This window comes from Thunnus albacares, chromosome 4, assembly GCF_914725855.1.
Source record: "Thunnus albacares chromosome 4, fThuAlb1.1, whole genome shotgun sequence".
In the NCBI taxonomy this organism is placed as follows: Eukaryota; Metazoa; Chordata; class Actinopteri; order Scombriformes; family Scombridae; genus Thunnus; species Thunnus albacares.
This window is the reverse complement of record NC_058109.1, coordinates 26526214-26546576: the sequence shown is the minus strand read 5'-3', so window position 1 is coordinate 26546576 and position 20363 is coordinate 26526214. Positions and strand designations below refer to the sequence as shown.

General features: G+C 40.1%; 2 protein-coding genes across 3 annotated transcripts; both read left to right on the top strand.

Moving 5' to 3' along the window:
* Positions 1 to 414: 414 nt before the first annotated feature.
* Positions 415 to 9434, top strand: ubap1 (ubiquitin associated protein 1). Of its 2 annotated transcripts, XM_044348994.1 has the most exons (8): positions 430 to 606; positions 3306 to 3331; positions 4115 to 4163; positions 4305 to 4429; positions 4565 to 5380; positions 5519 to 5677; positions 6214 to 6315; positions 6522 to 9434. In XM_044348994.1, exons 3-8 carry the CDS (start codon positions 4124 to 4126, stop codon positions 6660 to 6662), a joined length of 1383 nt encoding a protein of 460 aa, XP_044204929.1. In that variant the 5' UTR covers positions 430 to 606; positions 3306 to 3331; positions 4115 to 4123; the 3' UTR covers positions 6663 to 9434. The 2 variants fall into 2 exon arrangements, with proteins under 2 accessions (XP_044204928.1, XP_044204929.1); XM_044348993.1 differs by lacking the exon at positions 3306 to 3331 and having other exon boundaries at positions 415 to 606.
* A 932-nt stretch (positions 9435 to 10366) lies between these two features.
* dcaf12 (DDB1 and CUL4 associated factor 12) lies at positions 10367 to 20253 on the top strand. Its single transcript, XM_044348409.1, has 9 exons — positions 10367 to 10786; positions 12860 to 13150; positions 15045 to 15323; positions 15832 to 15892; positions 16019 to 16212; positions 16591 to 16656; positions 16855 to 17017; positions 17905 to 18083; positions 18266 to 20253. Exons 1-9 carry the CDS (start codon positions 10727 to 10729, stop codon positions 18422 to 18424), a joined length of 1452 nt encoding a protein of 483 aa, XP_044204344.1. The 5' UTR covers positions 10367 to 10726; the 3' UTR covers positions 18425 to 20253.
* The last annotated feature ends 110 nt before the right edge of the window (positions 20254 to 20363 follow it).

Here is a 20363-nt window from a genome sequence, read left to right as displayed (position 1 = left end):
TACAATAAAGATGACATGCAGTAAAAAAACTGCCCACATACATACTAACTGTATGTGCACATTTCTTATTGTTTATAAGTTGGATAGACTCAAAGTACTTTCTAAATTCAATCATGAAAAGTTCAAACGATCGGCGACACCTTGGGAACTTGGATTTATGGATGTGAAATTTTCCCAGTAAAATTAATAACTGACAGTCAGATAAACTTCCTGTTTTTTTGTTTTTGTTTTCATAGTATAGTATTACATCATTGGCTTCCAGTTTAATTGAATGGTTGGTTTGAGTGTAAAAATAATGCTATTTTTTCCACAATCCTGATGTATACTGACACTCATAAAATAGATGTAACTTGTGTCTTCTTTTTTTAGTTTTGTTGCTGATTCCCACAGCTGGAGTTTTGTGATGTTCTGACGTCATCTAGGTGAGTGACGTCAGACAGGAACCAGTGGGAAGGAGGCTTGACAAATCAAGATGGCGTCCCACGTTGAAGCAGGAAAGAGACTTCAGTATAAATAAAACTCGTTCGCAGGCTAGTTTAAAATTGGAGTGTCACCTCGACGAGACGTCGTTTTGGATTTTGAGAGAAGAAGACGGAGCAGATACAGGTGAGAGGAGTCTGTGTTTGTGTGTTAGCGCAGGTTAGTTTCAGGGCGGTGGCAGCAGACACATAACGTTACAGTCAGGCCGAAGCTAAGTGTGTTAGCATGTACGGCAGCTTTCTCCCTTAAAAAACATGATGGTGACTGTTAATGAATCCGTTTATTCGACCTTAATACCACACTAATACCAAATCCTTATCTAAACTGTCACTGTGCGTTGGCTGTTAGCGCTGTGAGCGAGGAGTAACGAAATACAGTAATAGCTTAGCTTGTTGCTAATTAACGCCATCAATAACTTAAGTGATTCCAGCTAATGATTATGTCGTGCTTCAGTTCATTTGCTGGCGATATTACGAGTCATACTTACAGACGGGGCTTAGCTATTTAAAGTTAACTTGTCTGTAAATGTGACGAAGTACAGTTAATTCAGTTCCTTTCGTTATCGTTTTAAGTTAGAAGCCATGTAGCTTCCGTGAAGCTACTCCTCATTTAGTCCTAAATTCCCATCCACACATGTATTAAGACATACAGAAATACTCTAATTTACAATAATGTGTGTCTAATGTCGTTTTTCTACAAAAAAAAAGTATAATTACCATGTTGAAATCCATAAAATGGCATCTACTTCTTCTCCCTCATTAAAAATTCCAGTCAGTGAATCTGCAAATGTATTTCATTTCAAATGTGTAACTACTTTACGAAAGATGTCTACTACTTCACTGTTAAGTCAATTTTCAGTGTATGTGCACTGGAGGCTACACACTTGTGTAAGTTAGAAGGTCGAATAAGAATATTCGACCAGGACTGACTCCAAACTAGTTTGATGTCACCAATCATGCTAGTAGGCCCACCACTTAAAATTGGATTTTCAGTGAACACAGAGAAACATTCCACTTTCAGCAGATGAATCTGAAAACAACCTTTAAGTGTCAAACTCTGCATATACATCATTCTGTACAGTGAAGCTTTAACAACTGTAAGAACAAGAAAATAAACACATTTTCTGAGTGGAGGGGGACTTTCACTATCTTTACAAGCCTTACTGTGTTGTTGTCACTGATACATTTAATATTAACACAAGATAACTTGATTTTAACTGTACTCTAAGTGTGAGTAAAGTTTGAAAGTTTCAAGTGGCAACTTAAGGTGAATGGGTGTTACACAACGTTACTAATAAGCTACTAATTATAGGTCAACTACCAAATTCCTATCAGTTAACGCTTAATAAGCGTCAAAGACATCGTCATGAGATAGCTCCTGATCATGTGTTGCCCCGCCTCCCAGTTCATACATGATGAGCCAGAGAGCTGACTGATGATTAATCTTCAATGGATGTGTCCAGTTTTCATGTGAGTGTATTTTAAGTAGCACGCCAGTAGGTTGCAATTTTTAAAAAATGTTTTAAATATATATTTAATAATTTTCAAAACACGCACACAAAACCTACACCAACAAAGAAGGAAAAACAAAACCTCCAAACAAAACCAAAAAGAATCATGACAGCACCTAAATCAAGAATCACAGCCATGTAACAACAGACATTACAAGACTTGTGTAACACAAAAAGAGATCTACTGCATTCCAGTATTAGGCCGCTAGTTTTCAGAGAAAGAGGATAGGAAAGAAGAGACATTTGTAAAATGTCAATTCACTATAATTTCATGAGATGGGATTCACTCTGAAGGTTAATCCACCTCTCTGTAGTAAGTCTGAAATTTAATATGCTAAATGAACTAAAACTGGTTGCCAGATATGTGTCATTCCCCTTTTAAAGTAGTAGAGAAGCTTTCCATAGGTAAAACCTTGTGTAATTCTCTGTACCACTGTGTTACTGTTGGGGGCTTGTCTTCAATCCACTGGAACAAAACACATCATCTTGCTAGCAACAATAGTTTGGTCATGAGAGTATACTGTGAGGGGAGAATCCCAACAAAGTCAATTTAATTTCCATATGCAAGATTGTGCAAAGCCAGAATTGTGCGATCACAGGGCATTGCCATATTAAGTGAAAATAAGTTCCCACCTCCTTCTTACATTTTTTTTGCACATGGGAGATATGTTTGGGCTAGTTGTTGAGAAACTGAGGAGGCTGTGACCTATGAAGTATATTGGTTGCATTTTTACACAGATGTGTTTAAAAGTGTAGATTTCCTCATGTGTGCTGCTGGTCATTTCTACCCTGTTCAGACTGACACACACAGGAGTCACTGTCTGAAGGGAGTATTTGAGAGCCTGGGGCTTTTTATGACCGGTACTGGAAATGTTTAGCAGATTGCAATGTATTACTGACTCGTTTATTGCTAATCATTTTATATTCTCAACAGAAGGCATTAAATGAAACAATATTACTAGAAGGGATAGACTGATAACATTATTTTTATGTCCAAGCTTTTAGAACCTTTCGTGCTAGAGAATAACTTCAAGTGGACTATAATAAATCACATAGCCATATTTTAGCCGCACAGTATTGATCTCTCTTTGGTGAAACCTTTCCTAATACAACGATGATGGTTAAACTGTTAATCTGTAAGTGAATCTATGACTATAGTCATGTCTCACTCAATTATATCAGCATTAAAGCTGCATTAAGCATTTTTTGACAGCTGGGGGACATAAACACTTCAAACTGAGCATTATAGTATTGGATTATCAGCTGTTTATGGTTATTGTGTAAGTAACCTGTTAACCACCTACATGTCCAACAGACACAGAGCAACCCAGCTGCAGTCATGTGAGTTCAAGACCAATATCCACTTTCCTTTTAGTACTAGTTTGATCCCACAAATTCATGAGAAAAGTTTTTGTCTTTCTTTGGCTTGCTAGATGTTCAAATGTCTTCCCCAGTCATTCATTTTCATTTTTGATGCTGAGAGAGAGCTGTATTGTAGGGTGTTGATTTTCAGTGGGGTAGTCAGTACTAGAAACCTGATCGTGAGCCATTTGATTTAAGTACTTTTTCTAACAAATCAGCCCCTTTCAGTTGTATAAGTGGATCAAATTTATCACTTTTTCTGCTGAACATTGGTCTACACCAGCACACAGATCAAAGGTCTGTGTTCAGCAGATGGGAGAACAGTGGCTTCTCTATGTTGATAATGTCAGGCATTGTTGCACGGCATGACCAAATAACGGATTATGTGACTTAAGATTCAAAGCAGCGGAATGTGCAAAGCCAATGGAATAGTGAAGAATTATAATTTGAATAGAAGGGACTATTTGCGCTGCCATGTGAGAAAGTGTCTTTGCTTTCATGCTTCGATTTAAACCGTTGTGTAGGACCAAATTCTAGGCTCAGTGAAAGATAAACTGTAAATATTAGAAACTACCATGACAAACACGCAGGACTGCGAAGCAGGACTGGAAAAATTTACCTTTGGCTGTTTTCATACTGTTTAATCATGGTGTGTTTTTACACATTGACATATGACTTATAATCATCAACTTTCTTTGTCATTTTAAAAAAAACATGGCACTCCTGCTGTTCACTAAGTGATGTACTAATGTCTTTTTTCAGAGTCTCTAAATGGCTGCGAGGAAGTCTGGATCAGATACATACAACAATGGTGAGGGGCTATTTTTAACACTATTTTCCTGTTTCACTGTTTGGCCATACTGAGGTGTGAGTAGTAGGTTCATGGTCTGCTGGTGTCTGTGGTTCCAGTGTCTGCTCTACTAGCATATGCTCACTTTTTATTTTAATTCAGGACCCATCAGCTACCTTGATGACGTTCCCTTCAAGATCAATGAAAAGTTCCGCTGCCCAGCCAAAGTGGGACTGCCTGTTGGCTTCTGTCTGCCAGACTGTGGCTCTTTGTTGGTGGACACACAGGTAAGTGACATACAGAGAAAGTTGTGTTGTGTTAAGCTGGAGTTGTAATATCATGTGGCTCTTATATTCATAATTCTGTTTTTCTCTCTTACTCTATTTCCTTACTTTGCCCATCATCCCCATTCTTCCTTTCAGTATGACTTCTCTCTGGAGAAGCGTAGTGTGCGCTGGGGGTTTGAACTGGCTGAGGCCAGAGCAGCAGAGGCCAGAGCAGAAGAGGCAGCAGCCAAGCAGGAAGCAGAGAACAGGGAATGTTTGGCTAAGGCTCAGGACATTGATGGTGGTGGAGGGAAGAAACCCCTGTCTGCTGCAGAGGACCAGGACCCTCCACCACCGGCGTTGAACCCCGTCCTGGCGGGACTGAGACATAACGCTATCCTCACTCCACTGCCGGCACCAAGCCTTGGCCCCAGGAAAACCCAACCTAGCACTCCTCAGCCACACAGCCTCAACCTAGCTGACTTTGAGCGGGAGGAGGACCCATTTGACAAGCTGGAGCTCAAAACTTTGGACGATAAGGAGGAGCTTAGGAACATTCTCCAGAGCCAGCCCCAACCTCAACCTCCTCCTTCTGTATCCCCACCAGAGGTCTCCCAGCCAGGGTCAGCGTCACGTGGAAACAGCCCGTCTCCTCCCAGCACCAACACCAGCCTATCATCCAAACCTGGCTTCGCCCACAAACCCAACGGGTTGGTTTCCTTGCTGGACATGGACAGAGTTGGGCATCCTGGGAGAGCAGGGTTTGACACAGATGATCGACCCTGTAACATCCGCTCTCTTAGTTTTCCCAAGCTTTCTGACTCTGACCCAGTGAGGTACAAACCACTCTCTGCACCCATCCCTGCCGCACGACAGAACCTACCCAATGGAAGTCCGCCAACTGTACCCAAGACGCAAGTCATTGTTGCTCCTAAGCCACCCAGCAACACCAAGAGCGGTGCACCAAAACCAGTAAGTATGAGAGTACATTTTGCATACCCTACTAACAGAATGCATAGTTTATGAAGGATATAGTTATACAGATAAACTGGAGAATGTAAATAAGGAATCTCTGAACCTCATTGACATTCACTGATGTTTCTACACTAGGTCAACCCGGGGACAGGATCTGCTGGTCTGCCGTGTGGCGGTGCCCTGCTCAGCATGACCCCTAGTGAGCGGCAGTGTGTGGAAACCCTTGTGGGCATGGGTTATTCTTATGAGGGCGTCCTACGGGCCATGCAGAGACAAGGGCAGAACGTGGAGCAGGTGCGACTCCCTCTCACCTCAATGCGCAGAAATTTGGATTCCTAGTATATTCTCTGTGACTTGGTTAACATTTTCATTGTGTTTTTGTTCTTGTGTTATTGTGTTCATTGAAACATCAATGTGGTACATGTGTAAATATAGCCTTAACTTAAAATAAAGTGTTGCATTCACATCGCACAGTCTGTTGTTGTCGTGAAAGTCGTGTGGGATAAAATAACAACACAACATAACGGGTCATGTGGACTCAGATATATGCCAGATGTCATTTGTAGCTGCTGGTTTTAAATGATGAACTAGCATTGGGCATATAACTTCTAAAGATGTCGGGCACATACAGCAGAAAGAGGGCAATAAACGAACCCTATAGATTGTTATTAGGTAATTCCTATCACAATCTAACCTCCTTTATTTTCTCAAAATAAAACTAGCCACATCCCATTGGCCTTTTGTTATTTGTGTAACTCAATGTAATTTAAGCTTCAGTAACAATGTGATCAAAGCAGAGACATAATAAACGTGCTTATTGTTTGTCTAAGGTACTGGATTATCTGTTTGTCCATGGACGTCTGTGTGAGCGGGGCTTTGATGCAAGTGCAGTGGAGGAATGTTTAGAGATGTACCAATGCTCAGAGGAAAAGGTTTGTACTTTTGGCCAGTAGGTAACAGAACATTTCAAGAAAAACAAAAGTTCACACATTGTGTTTTTAAGTTAATATGTCGAATCACTGGAAAGCTAGAGAACATTTTCTTTGAAATAAGAAAGACCACCTGTTCTTTCAGTAACTGAGCCAGAATGTATAGGTTATGTAATATTACATATTGACATTTTTCTCGTCCTCACCAGGCCTTGCAGTTCCTTCAGCTAATGTCGAGATTTGGCGAGATGGGATTTGAGCGGGATGCTATCAAAGAGGTGTTGCTGGTCCACAACAATGACCAGGACAAGGCTCTGGAGGACCTGATGGCTCGTGCCGCAGCAAGCTGAGCCAAGCTAACCAGTCAACCAAAGCCCAGCCAAGGGCTTGCCTCCCGCTACCACCCAACACAGCCCCTTTCCTTCTGCCTACCCTATCACACCATGCCCTGCCCTTGCCTCGGCTGTGGAAGGGACAGCTGGGAGACACTTATATTTCTCTCTGTGCTAAAACGTATTGTGTCTCAGCACTTCTTAAAGACTATGTGCCTAGAGTGGAGGGGTCAAAGTGTAACAATACTTCATGGTGGTGTTTTTTTTCCCTAATAAATCCTGGGGTTAGATTCCAGGATTTGGTTCTGCTGGGGTATTCAAAAATGTGAGGAATGACTGAGCTGGGAAAGAAGAGCTGGAAGAATTGGGCAGCGGCGCTTTTGATACCATTTTGATTTGCTTCCACTTGGAAGTGCTTATCTCACTGCGGGCCAAGCTGCAGGACCGAATGGAGAGGAGCTGGTGATGTGTTTGTGCATCACAGAAAAACAAGTTTGAACTCCTGAAACTCCTTAACAACTAAGCTGCCATCTTCCACTGCTCAATGCAGACCTGGTACATGGTGGAGGGGACAGTGGCCTTGAAACATCAGCAAACATCAGAAGTATAAAAAGAGAGGAAAAAACAAACAAAGGCACCGTCACCAGACAGAGAACTGACCCTCAAGAAGTGCCCTCTTTGTGCTGGTGCCCTGCACCTGGTTCTGTGCTGTTTAATGCTTTCGTTCATTCATTCAGTCATTCATGCATTCATTCATTCATTCATTCATTCATTCATGTCTTTTTCTGTTCATTTGGGCACTTTTTCATGTCAGTGTAAAGATTTCCATCTCTTTGCTTTCTGTTTTAGAAATTGCATAATAGCTCCTTTGTCATTATAACTCAGAACATAAGAGATACTACTGCCCCAGTACGCTCTTCAACCTGCACTGGAATCACCTGCTAAAGAAGGGGGGAGAGATGGGGGAAGTCCCCCTGTAGGAAATATATAAGAAATATCCTATACCCCGCTGACACAGACGTGTCACATACTGCACAGGCGTGCACACACACGTTTCTTAATTATCAACTTATTTAAAATAGTACACTGACACTTTCATTTAAAAAATGTAGAGTTTGATATGATAATGTAAGATATGTTAACTTACAAAAGTGACACTTTTAACTGTCATGGACTTCTGTTTGCAGACTGGAAAAGGGTGAGTGGTTAAAAAAAAAAAAAGTAAGTGTATGGTTGTCTTTTTCAGCCACATCACAGTGCAATAGAGACATTTCATATTGTGTGACTGTTGACTGGCACTTTGAGCCACAGTAATTGTTGGGAGATAAGGAATGGTCCTCAAGCCTTGCTGGAAATTTGGATGGAAAGGTTTGATTTCAGTGATTTCTATCATTTGCTCTGTCATTGGACTTCATGCCACAAAATCTAATCAAACATGACTTTAGGTTGTTGACTTGTCTGTATGTATTTTTTTCTCTCACATGGAATAAGAAGTGAGTGTTCATCTTTATTTTGAGGTTTGTTGGCATCTCTGCTGTCTTAAATGAAAAGTAAAAAAAAAAAGGTTTAGTCTCCACATGTTAAAAGCATTTTCCAGTTGGGTGATTTGCTATTTGTTTAAAAGATGACCAAGATCCTTTTATTTTTATAGTATGTGTTGCTGGGTCTCTTGAGTTAAATGCTATGTATGTTTACGAAGCATGTCTGCTCAGTTGCACCAAAGGGCAAATATGGCAGAAACTTCCATAATCTTGACCTCTGTAGAATTGATGGGGATTGTAAGATGCATGGTAACAGATAAAGGGCTTAAAGTTAGCGAAATTTGAGAACTTGTTACTTTCCTTGTGCAGATCTAATACTTAATCCTCTGTTCCACAAATACAAAGAGAACATTTCTAATCACCAGTCTGTTTTAGTTTGACAAATGTTTTCATAGTGCATTTTGTTGCCAAAGCAGATCATATTTCACTTGTTTGATAGAAAATATTAGTCTGCAGAATATACAGTATCAACTGGACAGTTCAAATTGGTGGCTTTCTCCTTTTCTTTGTGGTTAGAGAGCATCCCCAATACACATCCTAGTGTTTCCTCAAGTGACACACATTATAAATCTGTCCTTCAGTCCAATTTTAGCAGTTCTGTTGTGCTATTAGTACAGTTTGCTTGCACATTCGCTGTAGGCATTTAAAATATGAGCAAGGTGAGATGTTTGACCTAGTATCCACACTTCAGCCAATATTTTAAGTCTGATATGTGGTTCACATTATGATAGACAAATGTGTTTTGCTCTAGTTCTGTTTTTTAATTGCCTTTCTTCTTGATTTACTGTGATAAAAAGAGGTAAAAAGTACTTTTACCTTACAGACACATAAGTGGTATTATTGTCTCCATACATAACTTGTGCATGGTTTCCTTTATCATGCATAAAGCAAGCTGATGTCCACTTACCGCTCCTCCAACAGCCACACAAATTGGCATGAATGCAGTATAGGTGGTTCTGGACCTTCTCCATCAATTCCTCCTCCCATTTCTGTGATGATCTAGTTGTGTGGGGATTAAATGCAACTAGCTTATTTGGGGGATCAAGTTTAAGGGTTTGTACATCAGAACCTCTTCTAAGTCATCACATAATGGAACACAGGGCTCTAATGAATCTAATCTTAATAGTATATTAAACGGTGGGTGAGCTGAGTGTTCTTTCCCAGGCTCTTGAAATGTGATTTGCAAAATGTCCAATTTCCCCTTGAATGATTTGGAAGTTCCACATGATTAAATGTCTACATCTTTTCAGTGGTGAGACTGTTGATTGTTGCTGGTGTTGCTTTTTGAGCTTAATTTTATAATGGTCATTTTCTCAAGTATGATCACAACAGATTAAATGTGTTGACATAAAGCTGGTGAGGAAGCTCAACTCTCCTGCTCCTCCTTTTCTGTCTTCCACAGCAAATACACTGCATTTTTATTCTGTTTGTTCAGTTGACAAGATGGCAACAATACAAATGGATGATTGTCCATCCAGGTATTGTCAGTGGCAACTGGAAACGTCCAACTGCCAGCAGCCTAGTCAGCAGAAAAAAAGACTAATATGCAAGAAAATAGAGGCCATATATGTCCTGCCTGATCCCACCAGAGTAAATACACTGAGAAGATTTTATTGTTGACTGTTTCAAATTAAGATCCTACTGGAGGTAGTGCCCAAAATAATAAAACATATGATTGCTTTCCTATAACCTAAAAAAATCAAGGTGGCTACTAGGAAGTCCTTAATGCTGGTATTTAAGAAATACTCAAAATAAAAATTATAGCCATGCCAGGGTACAGTATGTGACCTACATAATAGACACAAAACACATCCCAATAAAATAATTAATTAATAATTATATTTGTGACTCAGACAATCATATATTAAAACACTTTGAAGGGAGCACATACGTTTTTATATTTTTCTGGTTCTGTGGGGGAAAATATAAGTACATATATTTCCTAAAAATCAATTTAAAAAATAAATGTTGATTGAATTCACATTCATACATAACAAACGTGCATATATGTGAACAGAATAAGATGTGAAGTCAGAAACAGGTCTGTTTTACCATTAATTTTGCAAAATCATAATATGTTCTCAAAACAGAGAAATCTAAATCATCTGATATGGTCTGACGCAGTTGACGTGAACGAGCACGCAATGACGCTCGAGTTCACGTACGACCTTGTTTTTGTTGATGTTTAATTTGAGTGCGGCTGCGCGCTGCTCAATGCTTTCGCCGTTGCTGACGCGACTCGCTAGGAAAAAAGAGTGTGTGAACCCTCTGGTTTTAGCTAGCGACTCTGTCAAACCTAATAGGTTGTACGGCCTGAGTGTAGTATTGTTTTTGGAGGCTAGGAGGCAAGCTAACGATAGTAATTCGGCAATAATCTTAGCCTGCGACCAACCGACCTCTCCCGTATGTGATCGCCCTTCCTCGTCGTCGGACGCTGCCAGCTAGGGCCAAGGAACAAAATAGCATATCGCCATTATATGATCCAGTGTCCAGCGTCAGTTTTACCCTCCATGTGGGTGAGGGAACTGTGTGTGTCAGACTATGGCGAGAAAAACAGTTAGCAGGAAAAGGAAGGCAGGAGAGCCCAAGGACCAACAACAGGTAGGCGGAAACCCGGTGCTAACCAGTCAGTTATGTTAGCATGCTAACTAGCACGGGGCTAACTTAGCCTGGTTTAGCTGAATTAAGCGATGTCAGAGGGATAATATTGATGACATTTTAACACATTAACAACTACATTATATCGCCAAGCAAACACAGTTTTTGCCTTGTTTAAATAATAATACAATGTGTTCGCATTAAAAAGTCAGTACCAGCTAATGTTAGCATGACGTTAGCCAACGGCAGTCCGTTATCAATACGACAGCTAACGTTAGCCAAAGGTCTAGCAAACCTAATCTTATTAGGGCTATTATTTAATTGTAATTACAATTTAGTATCTTTGCCTTCAATACTTAACACTGACAGTCAGTTGTTCGGTTGGGGTAATCACTTGTCACCCACAGTCACCATGCAGAGTAGTGTTAATCTTTCTTTTCTGTTTTCCTTAAAGTAAACATTTATTAGGCATAGCTGTAGCTAACGTCAACGTCAGCTAAAACGTTAATATCAGTTAGCGCTAGTTAACTTACATTCAGACTAACCGTAGATCGGCTGGCCCAAAACAATGAAATTAACCTTTGATGAATTGACAGACAAATAATATTCCTCATCAGCACGAATATCTTTGCCTATCCAGTCGGTCCTTAACATCACGACTGAACCCAGTTGTGACACCATAAAATATGCTTTGACATACTGGTGGCAGATCTTTGTTTTAAAAATTATTGTAAGATCTGCTTTTACTGCATTGTATGTCAACTGTGTCAAGGCATGTCTCGGGCCTGAGGGGCCACCATTATTCACAGGTAAAACTAAACCACATCCATATTAACTAATTCAGTCTATTAATCACTCACACCAGACAAAAACCATCTAAGACTACTTGAAAAAAAAAAAAATCAAAAAACAGCTAGCAGCACTGATTCCTTTAAGACCCTGAGCATATAAATACTATATGTGTGTTTATGTCAATATGTTACACCACATATAATGGGTATGACTAATTTTGCCAGGTTAAAAATCAACAGTAATGTTTCAAATTTTTCTGTGATCTAAATTCAGATGCCTCTGCCAGTGTCTGTGCGAGTAATTAAGTGTTACAACAAAATATACACTTAAAGTGATAGTTTTCAATGTTTTATTTAAATTACTAGATAAATCACACAACTACATTTAGCCACTTGTGTATACTTCTGTTAGTAGGGAATACTGTTGCTCTTCATGGATCCCTGAAAGTTTCCCGTGTGCTCAGCATTGTTTTAGCAGCTTTTAAATTAATGAAAAGTCACCCATCTGATGATGTCTTTTGATTATAAGACTAGCTTTTCTGGCAGTGACCTCTTTCATTTGTAAAGAGTCCCATAAAAAATATCTTGGCATTTTCACAGATTGCAGTTCTTTTACAATAATAGTGAATTAGTTTTTATTGTGCACTGAAATGTCAAAACAAACCAAATCAAAATAATTAACCAACAGCATAAACTGAAATGTCATTTTTAAAACTGGTGCTGTGAACTGAGGTTGTCCATTTTGAGTTGTGAATAGGAGAACTTATTTAATTTAACTGTACAGACCAAATTTTATTTTATTTGCCCATAGAAGTCTCAACAAACCACTCACTGCTGCAAAGATTAAATGTATTGACTGACAAAGAATGCGCCTGGTGTGTGTGATGTGACTCATCCTTGTGTGTTTGTGTGTGTGAAAGAGATTTTTATTGTGTTCATGACAAGTGATAATGCAGTCAGTACCTAGAGAGGTTTTATGAGGTATAATGACTAACAATAGGTGTAGACTTCACCTCCATTGTAGACAGCCAATAATACTGGCCTACCTGAGCAAGATGTATCAAATTCAGAGTGTGATTTTGCTGTAGTACTCCTATGAGCCACTATTGCTCTTAAATCTGTGCCAATGAGGGAGTGGTATCAAAAAAGGGATTAAGAAAGCTGAAAAAGATGTGACACAAATAGATCTTATTTATCATTCATTAACGTCATTGCAGGCTTCCCCACATTTGTATGTAAAACATAATTATTGATTATCTATAAATCCTTTTTTCTCTTTCCTCAGCTGGGCTGGTGTCAGGCACCACACAAGCGGAGCCGTGTTTCATGTTCATCACGTCATGCCCAGCAGTGGTGGTGCAGTCGGCGCTCAGTGGTATGTGCCCTTCGGGGGCGGGAGTTCAGACCTCAACAGCAGCATGAGTTGCGGCTCCAGCGGAGCCTGCGGGGCTTTGCTGCCGGCAGGCTCCCTGGCATCCTCAAGGAGAGGGAGTTCTCTCTGGGGCGACTTAACAAGGTGTTCGCTTCACAATGGCTCAACCACCGGCAGGTGGTATGCGGGACCAAGTGCAACACGGTAAGATGTTCTTTTGCTACTAACCTGCATTTATTGCTTAAGCATTCCTATATATTCCAAGGCCAAGACTTGGTGTTAATCAGAGAGTACTATCACTTAATCAGTAAGTGATTGATAATAAACAAAGAAAAGCAATTCTTAGATTATGGCAGCTGTCATATAAACACCATAACCAGATTGCAGATAACAGAGCTGAATTAGCTGTCAGACTTTCTTGTTTAGATTCAGTGAAACAAAACGTAAAACAAAAGTCAGCAGGGTTTACCCAAGGAAATTTGTTAGAGGAGGTGATATATTCTCAGGTAGCCTTTGCAGAAGCTTAAAGCTTAAAGAAGACTAATAATATATTTCATTATATATAATAACTAGCTTTCAGTACATTTGAATAAAACCAAGTTGAAGTTGTCAAGAACTAACTGAAAATCTTTTGCAACAGAAAGAAGGATATTGTGTCTTAGACATGGGTCTCATATTTACGAGTAAAATGCTTGACCAGTCACTCTACTGTGAATATGTTGTTTCTAAAATATTATCTAAGAGTGCCCGCAAACCAACGTCCTTATTTCATAACAAGGCTTTTTGACTTTTATGTTAAGGAACTTGCAGTGTTATCATTGATACAGGGGCATATTGATTATGCCTGTTCTGCTTGGTATGATGGTTTAAATACTAAATTTGGGAACAAACTGCAGGTGATGTAAAATAATATTATTCTGCATTTATTAAGTGTTCCCTCAAACTCATGTTTGGCAATGATTTCAGAGGGTAGGACTGCTGCCAGTTACAGCTGAGCTCAGGGAAGAACAACAGAAGCTGCATCATATGTACAATATTACTTTACTTCTTTCGCACAACCAGCTGTTAAAAAGGAGTGAGTCTTACAGGAGTTAAGCAAAGACTTATTTATGGAATAGGGTTACAGATTAATGAAGAGATTTTCAATGACATTTATACTGCAGCCATCAAATTGTCCCTGTTGTACATAGGTGTTTTCATGTGGGCGGTTTTAAAAATGTATTTTTGAAATTTTATTATTCATTTATTCTGATTTTGGATTTCAGGATTTTATCGTTTAGTGGTGTGTCTTGTGTTTGTCTTTTACATCTTGGGACCATGTTTCAAATAAATGTTTTCATTTTAACATGGTATCCCTCTTGATTTCTATATCTGTGATCCATAAATAAATAATATCATATCATATATTCTGACCTTAGTGGAGGCTCACTTTATTTCAGGCAAGATGGTCCAATTCCACCATAAAACATTGTGGAAAACTCAGGTCAGTGAGTGAACCAAATGTAGAGCATTGTGTTTGGGGGAAAAAGGCTGAGATCATGACAGAATTTCTAGGTGCTGATAAGGGGTGAACTCAGGATGGCTGAGGCTCAACAATTCCAAATGTGAGGCCATGTTACTCCATTTTGGTCCAAAATAGGTGGTTTGCCCAAACCGAGTTGAGCATGAGTTACTGCCTCAAGTGAAGTTTAGTGTGTTCACATCTTGTTCATAAGCCAAGCATGGTTGTACCTTCAAGACAGTGGCAATCATCATTTATTGGGACAAAAAAAGTAAATAAAAAAATCCACCATCCAATAGGTGTCCACAGTTTTTCATATACACAGCTGCTTTGGTTTATTGTTTTGATAAGAAATGCAAACTAATATGAATTATGCACTAGCATTTCCAGGAAAGTGCCATGTTAAACTTTCTATCATGCGTTCACTCAGTAACTAATTTTAACATGATTTTGTTTCTTAGATCTGCCCTGATATTTCAATCAGATCACTGGACACACAACAACATTTATGTGTTTAGTTCTGGCTCAGGACTTTTCTTTGGTTTAACTCCCAAGCACGTTGGGATAACCAGATGTCTTTTCTTCCTTTATCTGCAGCTTTTTGTAGCCGATGTCCTGACTGGGCAGATAACGCGTATTCCCATGCTGAAGGACAGGGAGTGTCGTGGTGGAGGCTCTGGGGGGCAGGGTGCGGTGGTGGCAGGGCGGCATTACCACCCCACAGCAGGCTCTCGTTCCCGGCTGGACCAGCAGGGCTGTGGGATCCACGCCATTGAGCTCAACCCCTCCAGAACACTGCTAGCCACCGGAGGAGACAACCCCAACAGCCTGGCCATCTACCAGCTGCCCACATTGGACCCTGTTTGTGTTGGAGATGTAAGTGGTTTGCATCTGTTTGAATTTAGACATCCAGTAATGGATGGTCCACCATAACTTGTGTTGATGTAATTCTTTCAAACTATATTGAACTGTCCATTTTGTTTGTAAAATCAGCTCCTGTATTGTTTCCCCTTGCTGTGGGTTCTTTCAACTCTGATTGGAGCAGCAAATACAGTAACTATACATGTTCTCTAGTGTGGCAGCTGCTCTCCATCTCCTTACCGCCACTATCTTGTTAACATTGAAGAGGAGCTAAACCATGTAATTTGGGTGATTATTTGTCAGGGACCATGTACAAAAAACATAAATCTCACATAAGGAGAAGAAACGTATTGTACCAGATTTAGCTGGTAGCTAATTTCCATCTGAAATAAAATTCTGTAATTTCCATGATATGAATTTGATAGTATTGCCCAGCCACTGTGTATCATTGGCTTTGCAGCTTGTCGAGCTGAAGCACTCAAGGTTGTATTTTGCTTTTACATTATAGTGATTTGTTTTTTAGGATGGCCACAACGACTGGATCTTCTCCATAGCGTGGATCAGTGACAATATGGCAGTTTCAGGTGAGTTGTTTGTATCAGCTAAGGTGTATGAATGAACACTGCTGTCCGAAACTGTGAGGCAGAACACATTTTTAATGCAATTAGAGATAAATAACTAATCTAGATATGTCTTATTTATATTTCTAGGGTCTAGAGATGGCTCCATGGGCCTGTGGGAGGTGACAGAGGACGTGATGAGCCAGGCAGAGCGGAGTCAGAGTGAGCAGGTAGTACCCTCCTACGCCCACATCTCCCACCGTGCCCTCAAGGACATCCCCAAGGAGTACACCAACCCATACAACTGCAAAGTCCGTGCTCTGGCCTTCAACAACAACCATAAGGTAAAGTTCACCTTGACGCAGCTGTTGAGAAATCATTTGACTGTGTTGTTCTTACAGATCTAAATTTACTGTTAGGATACAAGAGAGAGATAATTTGTCTAATTGCTTATTTATAACGACTGAAATATTTATGAGGGTTAAATATTAGTCAATGAGTAATCTGTGAGGATAAGGAGATCACTTCTCTGAATGGAGAAATTGACTACGATTAACAATGACTTTGTCAGTGAGAGTGTTTGATTCTAAAAACATAAAATGTACATTGTGGAACCTTTTTTTTTTTTTTCTTCTGATATGATATGCAGTGTCTGCTGTCTCTTTATACATCTGCTTCCACACACCTCAGCATCTGTTATGTTCCCTTTTTTTTTTTTTCAGGAGCTGGGTGCTGTGTCCTTGGATGGCTATTTCCACCTCTGGAAAGCTGAGCACAACTTGTGCAAGGTAAATAATACTATATCACAAATCAGTAGTAACTTTTCAATACTAGTTCAGTGTAATATGTCCTTTAATTATATACTGTACTAAGCTAAAACTTGATACTCTCAATCGTTCAAACATCAGGATTGTACTACACTGTCAGTGTTAAAGCTAAAATCCTTACTTGGTTCTCATTTAATACACTGTGTTGCTTCCCTCCAGCTGCTGTCCACCAAGCTGCCTCACTGCAAAGAGAATGTGTGTCTGGCATATGGACAGGACTGGTCAGTGTACGCTGTTGGTTCTCAGGCCCACGTCTCTTTTCTGGATCCACGGCAGCCTACACACAGCATAAAGTCTGTCAATTCCAGAGAGAGAGGAAGCGGTGAGTGATCCGTAAACTTCTTCTGTAAAAGAAGCTAATAGCAGAAGCAGAAGGCAACTGACCTTCCTAAACTACCACTACATAAACCGTGTGTCTCAACCTGTAGGATGCCATCTTGTATTCTTAAATACATGTTCCTAAACGAGCAAGCGTCCATCAACCCGTGGTTTCTGGTTTAGAAATGACCATACAGTATATAGGGATGATATCGTAGGCCATCCTCACTGATGCTGTCAGTCGATGTCACTCGGTGCATTCAGCAGCATGGCCTTTGATAGGGTAGTCCAACTCCTGGCCTCCCCCGTCACCACATCTCGTACCATACTTTGTTTATATTCCAGTATCAGGAAGATGGCTGGCACAGAACATCATGCATCAGTGCTGTGTCGGCAGCTATCTATAGTGTTACGGTGCTTTCAGACAGCAAGCAGCTGCTGACTGGCAACATCACTGTTTCTTGTTTTGAACTGCTGGCAGCGAGGCGCTACAGCTCCCAGCTACTGCCGATCCTACCGGCCTGTACATCACAGACTGCCGCTGTCCACCTAGTATAATCTCATCACACAGCTAAATGGACCGGTGTTTATGCTTAAAAAAGAGGAAATGCTTAGCAACATATAGATAGTTTATTGTGCCAGACCGGATAATCAGAATTTTAAGCTGATGCTGCTCCAATACTGTTTCTTTGTTCTTTCTGTTTCTTCATTGATCTGTCTGCTCTCTGCTGCTGAAGAGGTGGTTAATTCAGGAAACTCAAGTTGGAAACCTCACTAGTTTCTGTGGTTGTCTTGTCTAAGTTAAGCACAAACAAGCGGGGGGGAAGGTTGATGTTTACCTCTTGTTTACTCTGCTCTTAATATTAACAAAACGCATGTCTGTCTGTGCAGGGATCCGTTCAGTGAGTTTCTATGAGCACATTGTGACAGTGGGTACTGGCCAAGGTTCCCTCCTCTTCTACGACATCCGGGCCCAGAGATTCTTGGAGAACCCTTTGAATCCAGCTGGGGGTTACCGGAAGTGCCCAGGAGATGGCATCCTCAAGCTCACTACAGGGAAAGGCTGGCTGGTACATAATCTTTTTGTTTATTTGTATACATTAAACTTCTGTTTTATTGAAAGATAAGGTGCTAAACTGAAACGTATGTGATACAAATGTAATATTGTAGTTATATATTACTTGCATAGTTATATCTCCCTCCTTCTTTTCTCCTTCTCTTCCTGATCTTCAACTCTCTGTGTTGCCTTTAGAATCATGATGAGACGTGGAGGAGTTACTTCTCAGACATTCATTCCTTCCCCAACGCGGTGTACACCCACTGCTATGACGACTCCGGCACCAAGCTGTTCGTAGCAGGTGGACCTCTCTGTTCTGGCCTGCACGGCAACTACGCAGGACTGTGGAGCTAGCCTCTTCGTCCCCCTCCATCGCTCTGTCACTACATCCTCGTCCAGATTTTTATTTAACCAGTCCCTCCATCCCTCTCCCTCTTCAAGTCCATTGACATCACAGTCTTTGGTGTCTCTCTGTTTTGCATTTTGCTCACACGTGGACTCAGGAGCATGATCTTGCCCTCACCGTATCACAGCTTTGAATATTGTCGTTGTGTTTCTGTGTCCACATTACACTATCCATTCTCCTCCAGTTATTCCTTTGCTCCTTCCACCTAAGCTACTCGAAGCGAAGTCTGCCACTGAGGAACTCAGAACAGTTTATAAAGTTATACAGGCGCTCATTTTAAACAATGACATACCACTCGCAGGGATTAGGCTATGGTCTTTTGCTGGCTTGTTTTTGTATGTAAGGATAGTGTTTCCGCTGCTTCTTCTGTGATAAATGACGGTGTCTTTGTGAAATGCTTGTGGAATTTTCTCCCAAAAGTTCCTTTTCATTCTCTCACTGAAATGGACGGCAATAAAATAAATAAAAAAAAAAGAGAGGGAGAGAGGAAGAAGGACTGAAGAGACAATTAATTTTGAAGGACTGAACCGGAGTGGAGTTTGACATTTGATAGAGAATATTTACTGGTTGGAACAGCCCGTCCTGTCCCACAACAATCACAAAGAACTTCTTTCTTCTCCCGTCAGAAGTAAAACGAAGAAGACAGCCTGCCCAATCGAAACAGGACTTTGTGTTCATATTGAGATGATGTAAAGGAGAAACATTAAGATTGCTAAATGCAGTGTTGTTGTTCTGCTATTAATCCCAACAAATGCGTATTTTATTTTTTTGACACTGTGTGATTTGACAGGCATACCCCCTGCTGATATTCTAATTTGCTTTATGTGTATTTATTTTCCCCTTTCTCTGTCACCCTTTTTCAAATGGTCAGGGGTGTTAATATCTGTTTTTTTTTTTTTTTTTTGAAGGATGTATTGTCTTTGTCCTTTGTTTATGTTCTCGTTCTCTTTGACCAGAATGCTTTCAGCAGATTTGTGTTCAAATCCTGATCTGTAAGTGTTGTGGTGTTACTAGAGAATTTAGCCCAAGATTTTGAGTTTTGGTAGCAAGTTCTCAAATATGATGATTCATAGATTAACTGGGTTCAATCATCCCTGTGATTCTGGGACTCTTCCACAGGGACTGAGGAGAAGATCTGTGGTAGCTCACTTTGATCTTGCCAACCATCCACCAAGAAGGATGCAAGGAGAACTAACGAAATTTTTTGGACTCTACCCTGAAGTTAGATGCTGCAGGCACATACACTTGTTGTCACAGTTGTAGAACTTTCTTTTTTTCCTCTTTTTGTATCAAGGAGTGAGTGATTCTGCTCTTTTCCTTGTTTGGTAGAGGCAGGGTAGGCTTGAGTTACGTTTTTGTTTTGGTTTTTTTTGCCTCTCTGAAGTCTTTCTGTGAAAGACTGCCATAGGCGATCATAGTTTTCCTTTTCTACATGGAACTTTTCTCCAGTTTTCATGATAATGACAGATTGAAAAGAGAAACCCCAATTACGACCACGAATTGATCAAATAACCAACACTTTTAAAGTGTATTTTATATATAAATGTGTATATGTATGTGTAAAATACATAGGGACAATTGCATACATTTTTATGTATATGTCTGAGGAAGTGTGTGGATTGATGTGTCTACTTGGTGATGCCCTGTTTTTTTATACACGCCTCATGAATGTTTTTACAAATGACTGAATCTGAGGATATTGTAAGATATAAACATCTGAAAAAAAAACAAGCTATTAAATCTATAAAAAGAGTAAATAATAAAAATTAAACGTATATTGATGTAATGTTTCCCCTTTTTCATGCTCATTGATCATTCAACTTCTGTAAAGTATTGTATTAAAACGGGTCACTGCTTATTTAGATGTTGCCATTAGTGATATCAAAC

Bases quoted from the DNA above. Each gene is read 5' to 3' on its own strand.
- ubap1 (XM_044348993.1), top strand. From the start codon at position 4,124: ATGGCTGCGAGGAAGTCTGGATCAGATACATACAACAATG. The intron at 4,164-4,304 runs GTGAGGGGCTAT...ATTTTAATTCAG, and splicing joins ATCAGATACATACAACAATG to GACCCATCAGCTACCTTGAT. The intron at 5,381-5,518 runs GTAAGTATGAGA...TTTCTACACTAG, and splicing joins AGAGCGGTGCACCAAAACCA to GTCAACCCGGGGACAGGATC.
- dcaf12 (XM_044348409.1), top strand. From the start codon at position 10,727: ATGGCGAGAAAAACAGTTAGCAGGAAAAGGAAGGCAGGAGAGCCCAAG. The intron at 10,787-12,859 runs GTAGGCGGAAAC...CTCTTTCCTCAG, and splicing joins AGCCCAAGGACCAACAACAG to CTGGGCTGGTGTCAGGCACC. The intron at 16,213-16,590 runs GTAAAGTTCACC...TTTTTTTTTCAG, and splicing joins CCTTCAACAACAACCATAAG to GAGCTGGGTGCTGTGTCCTT.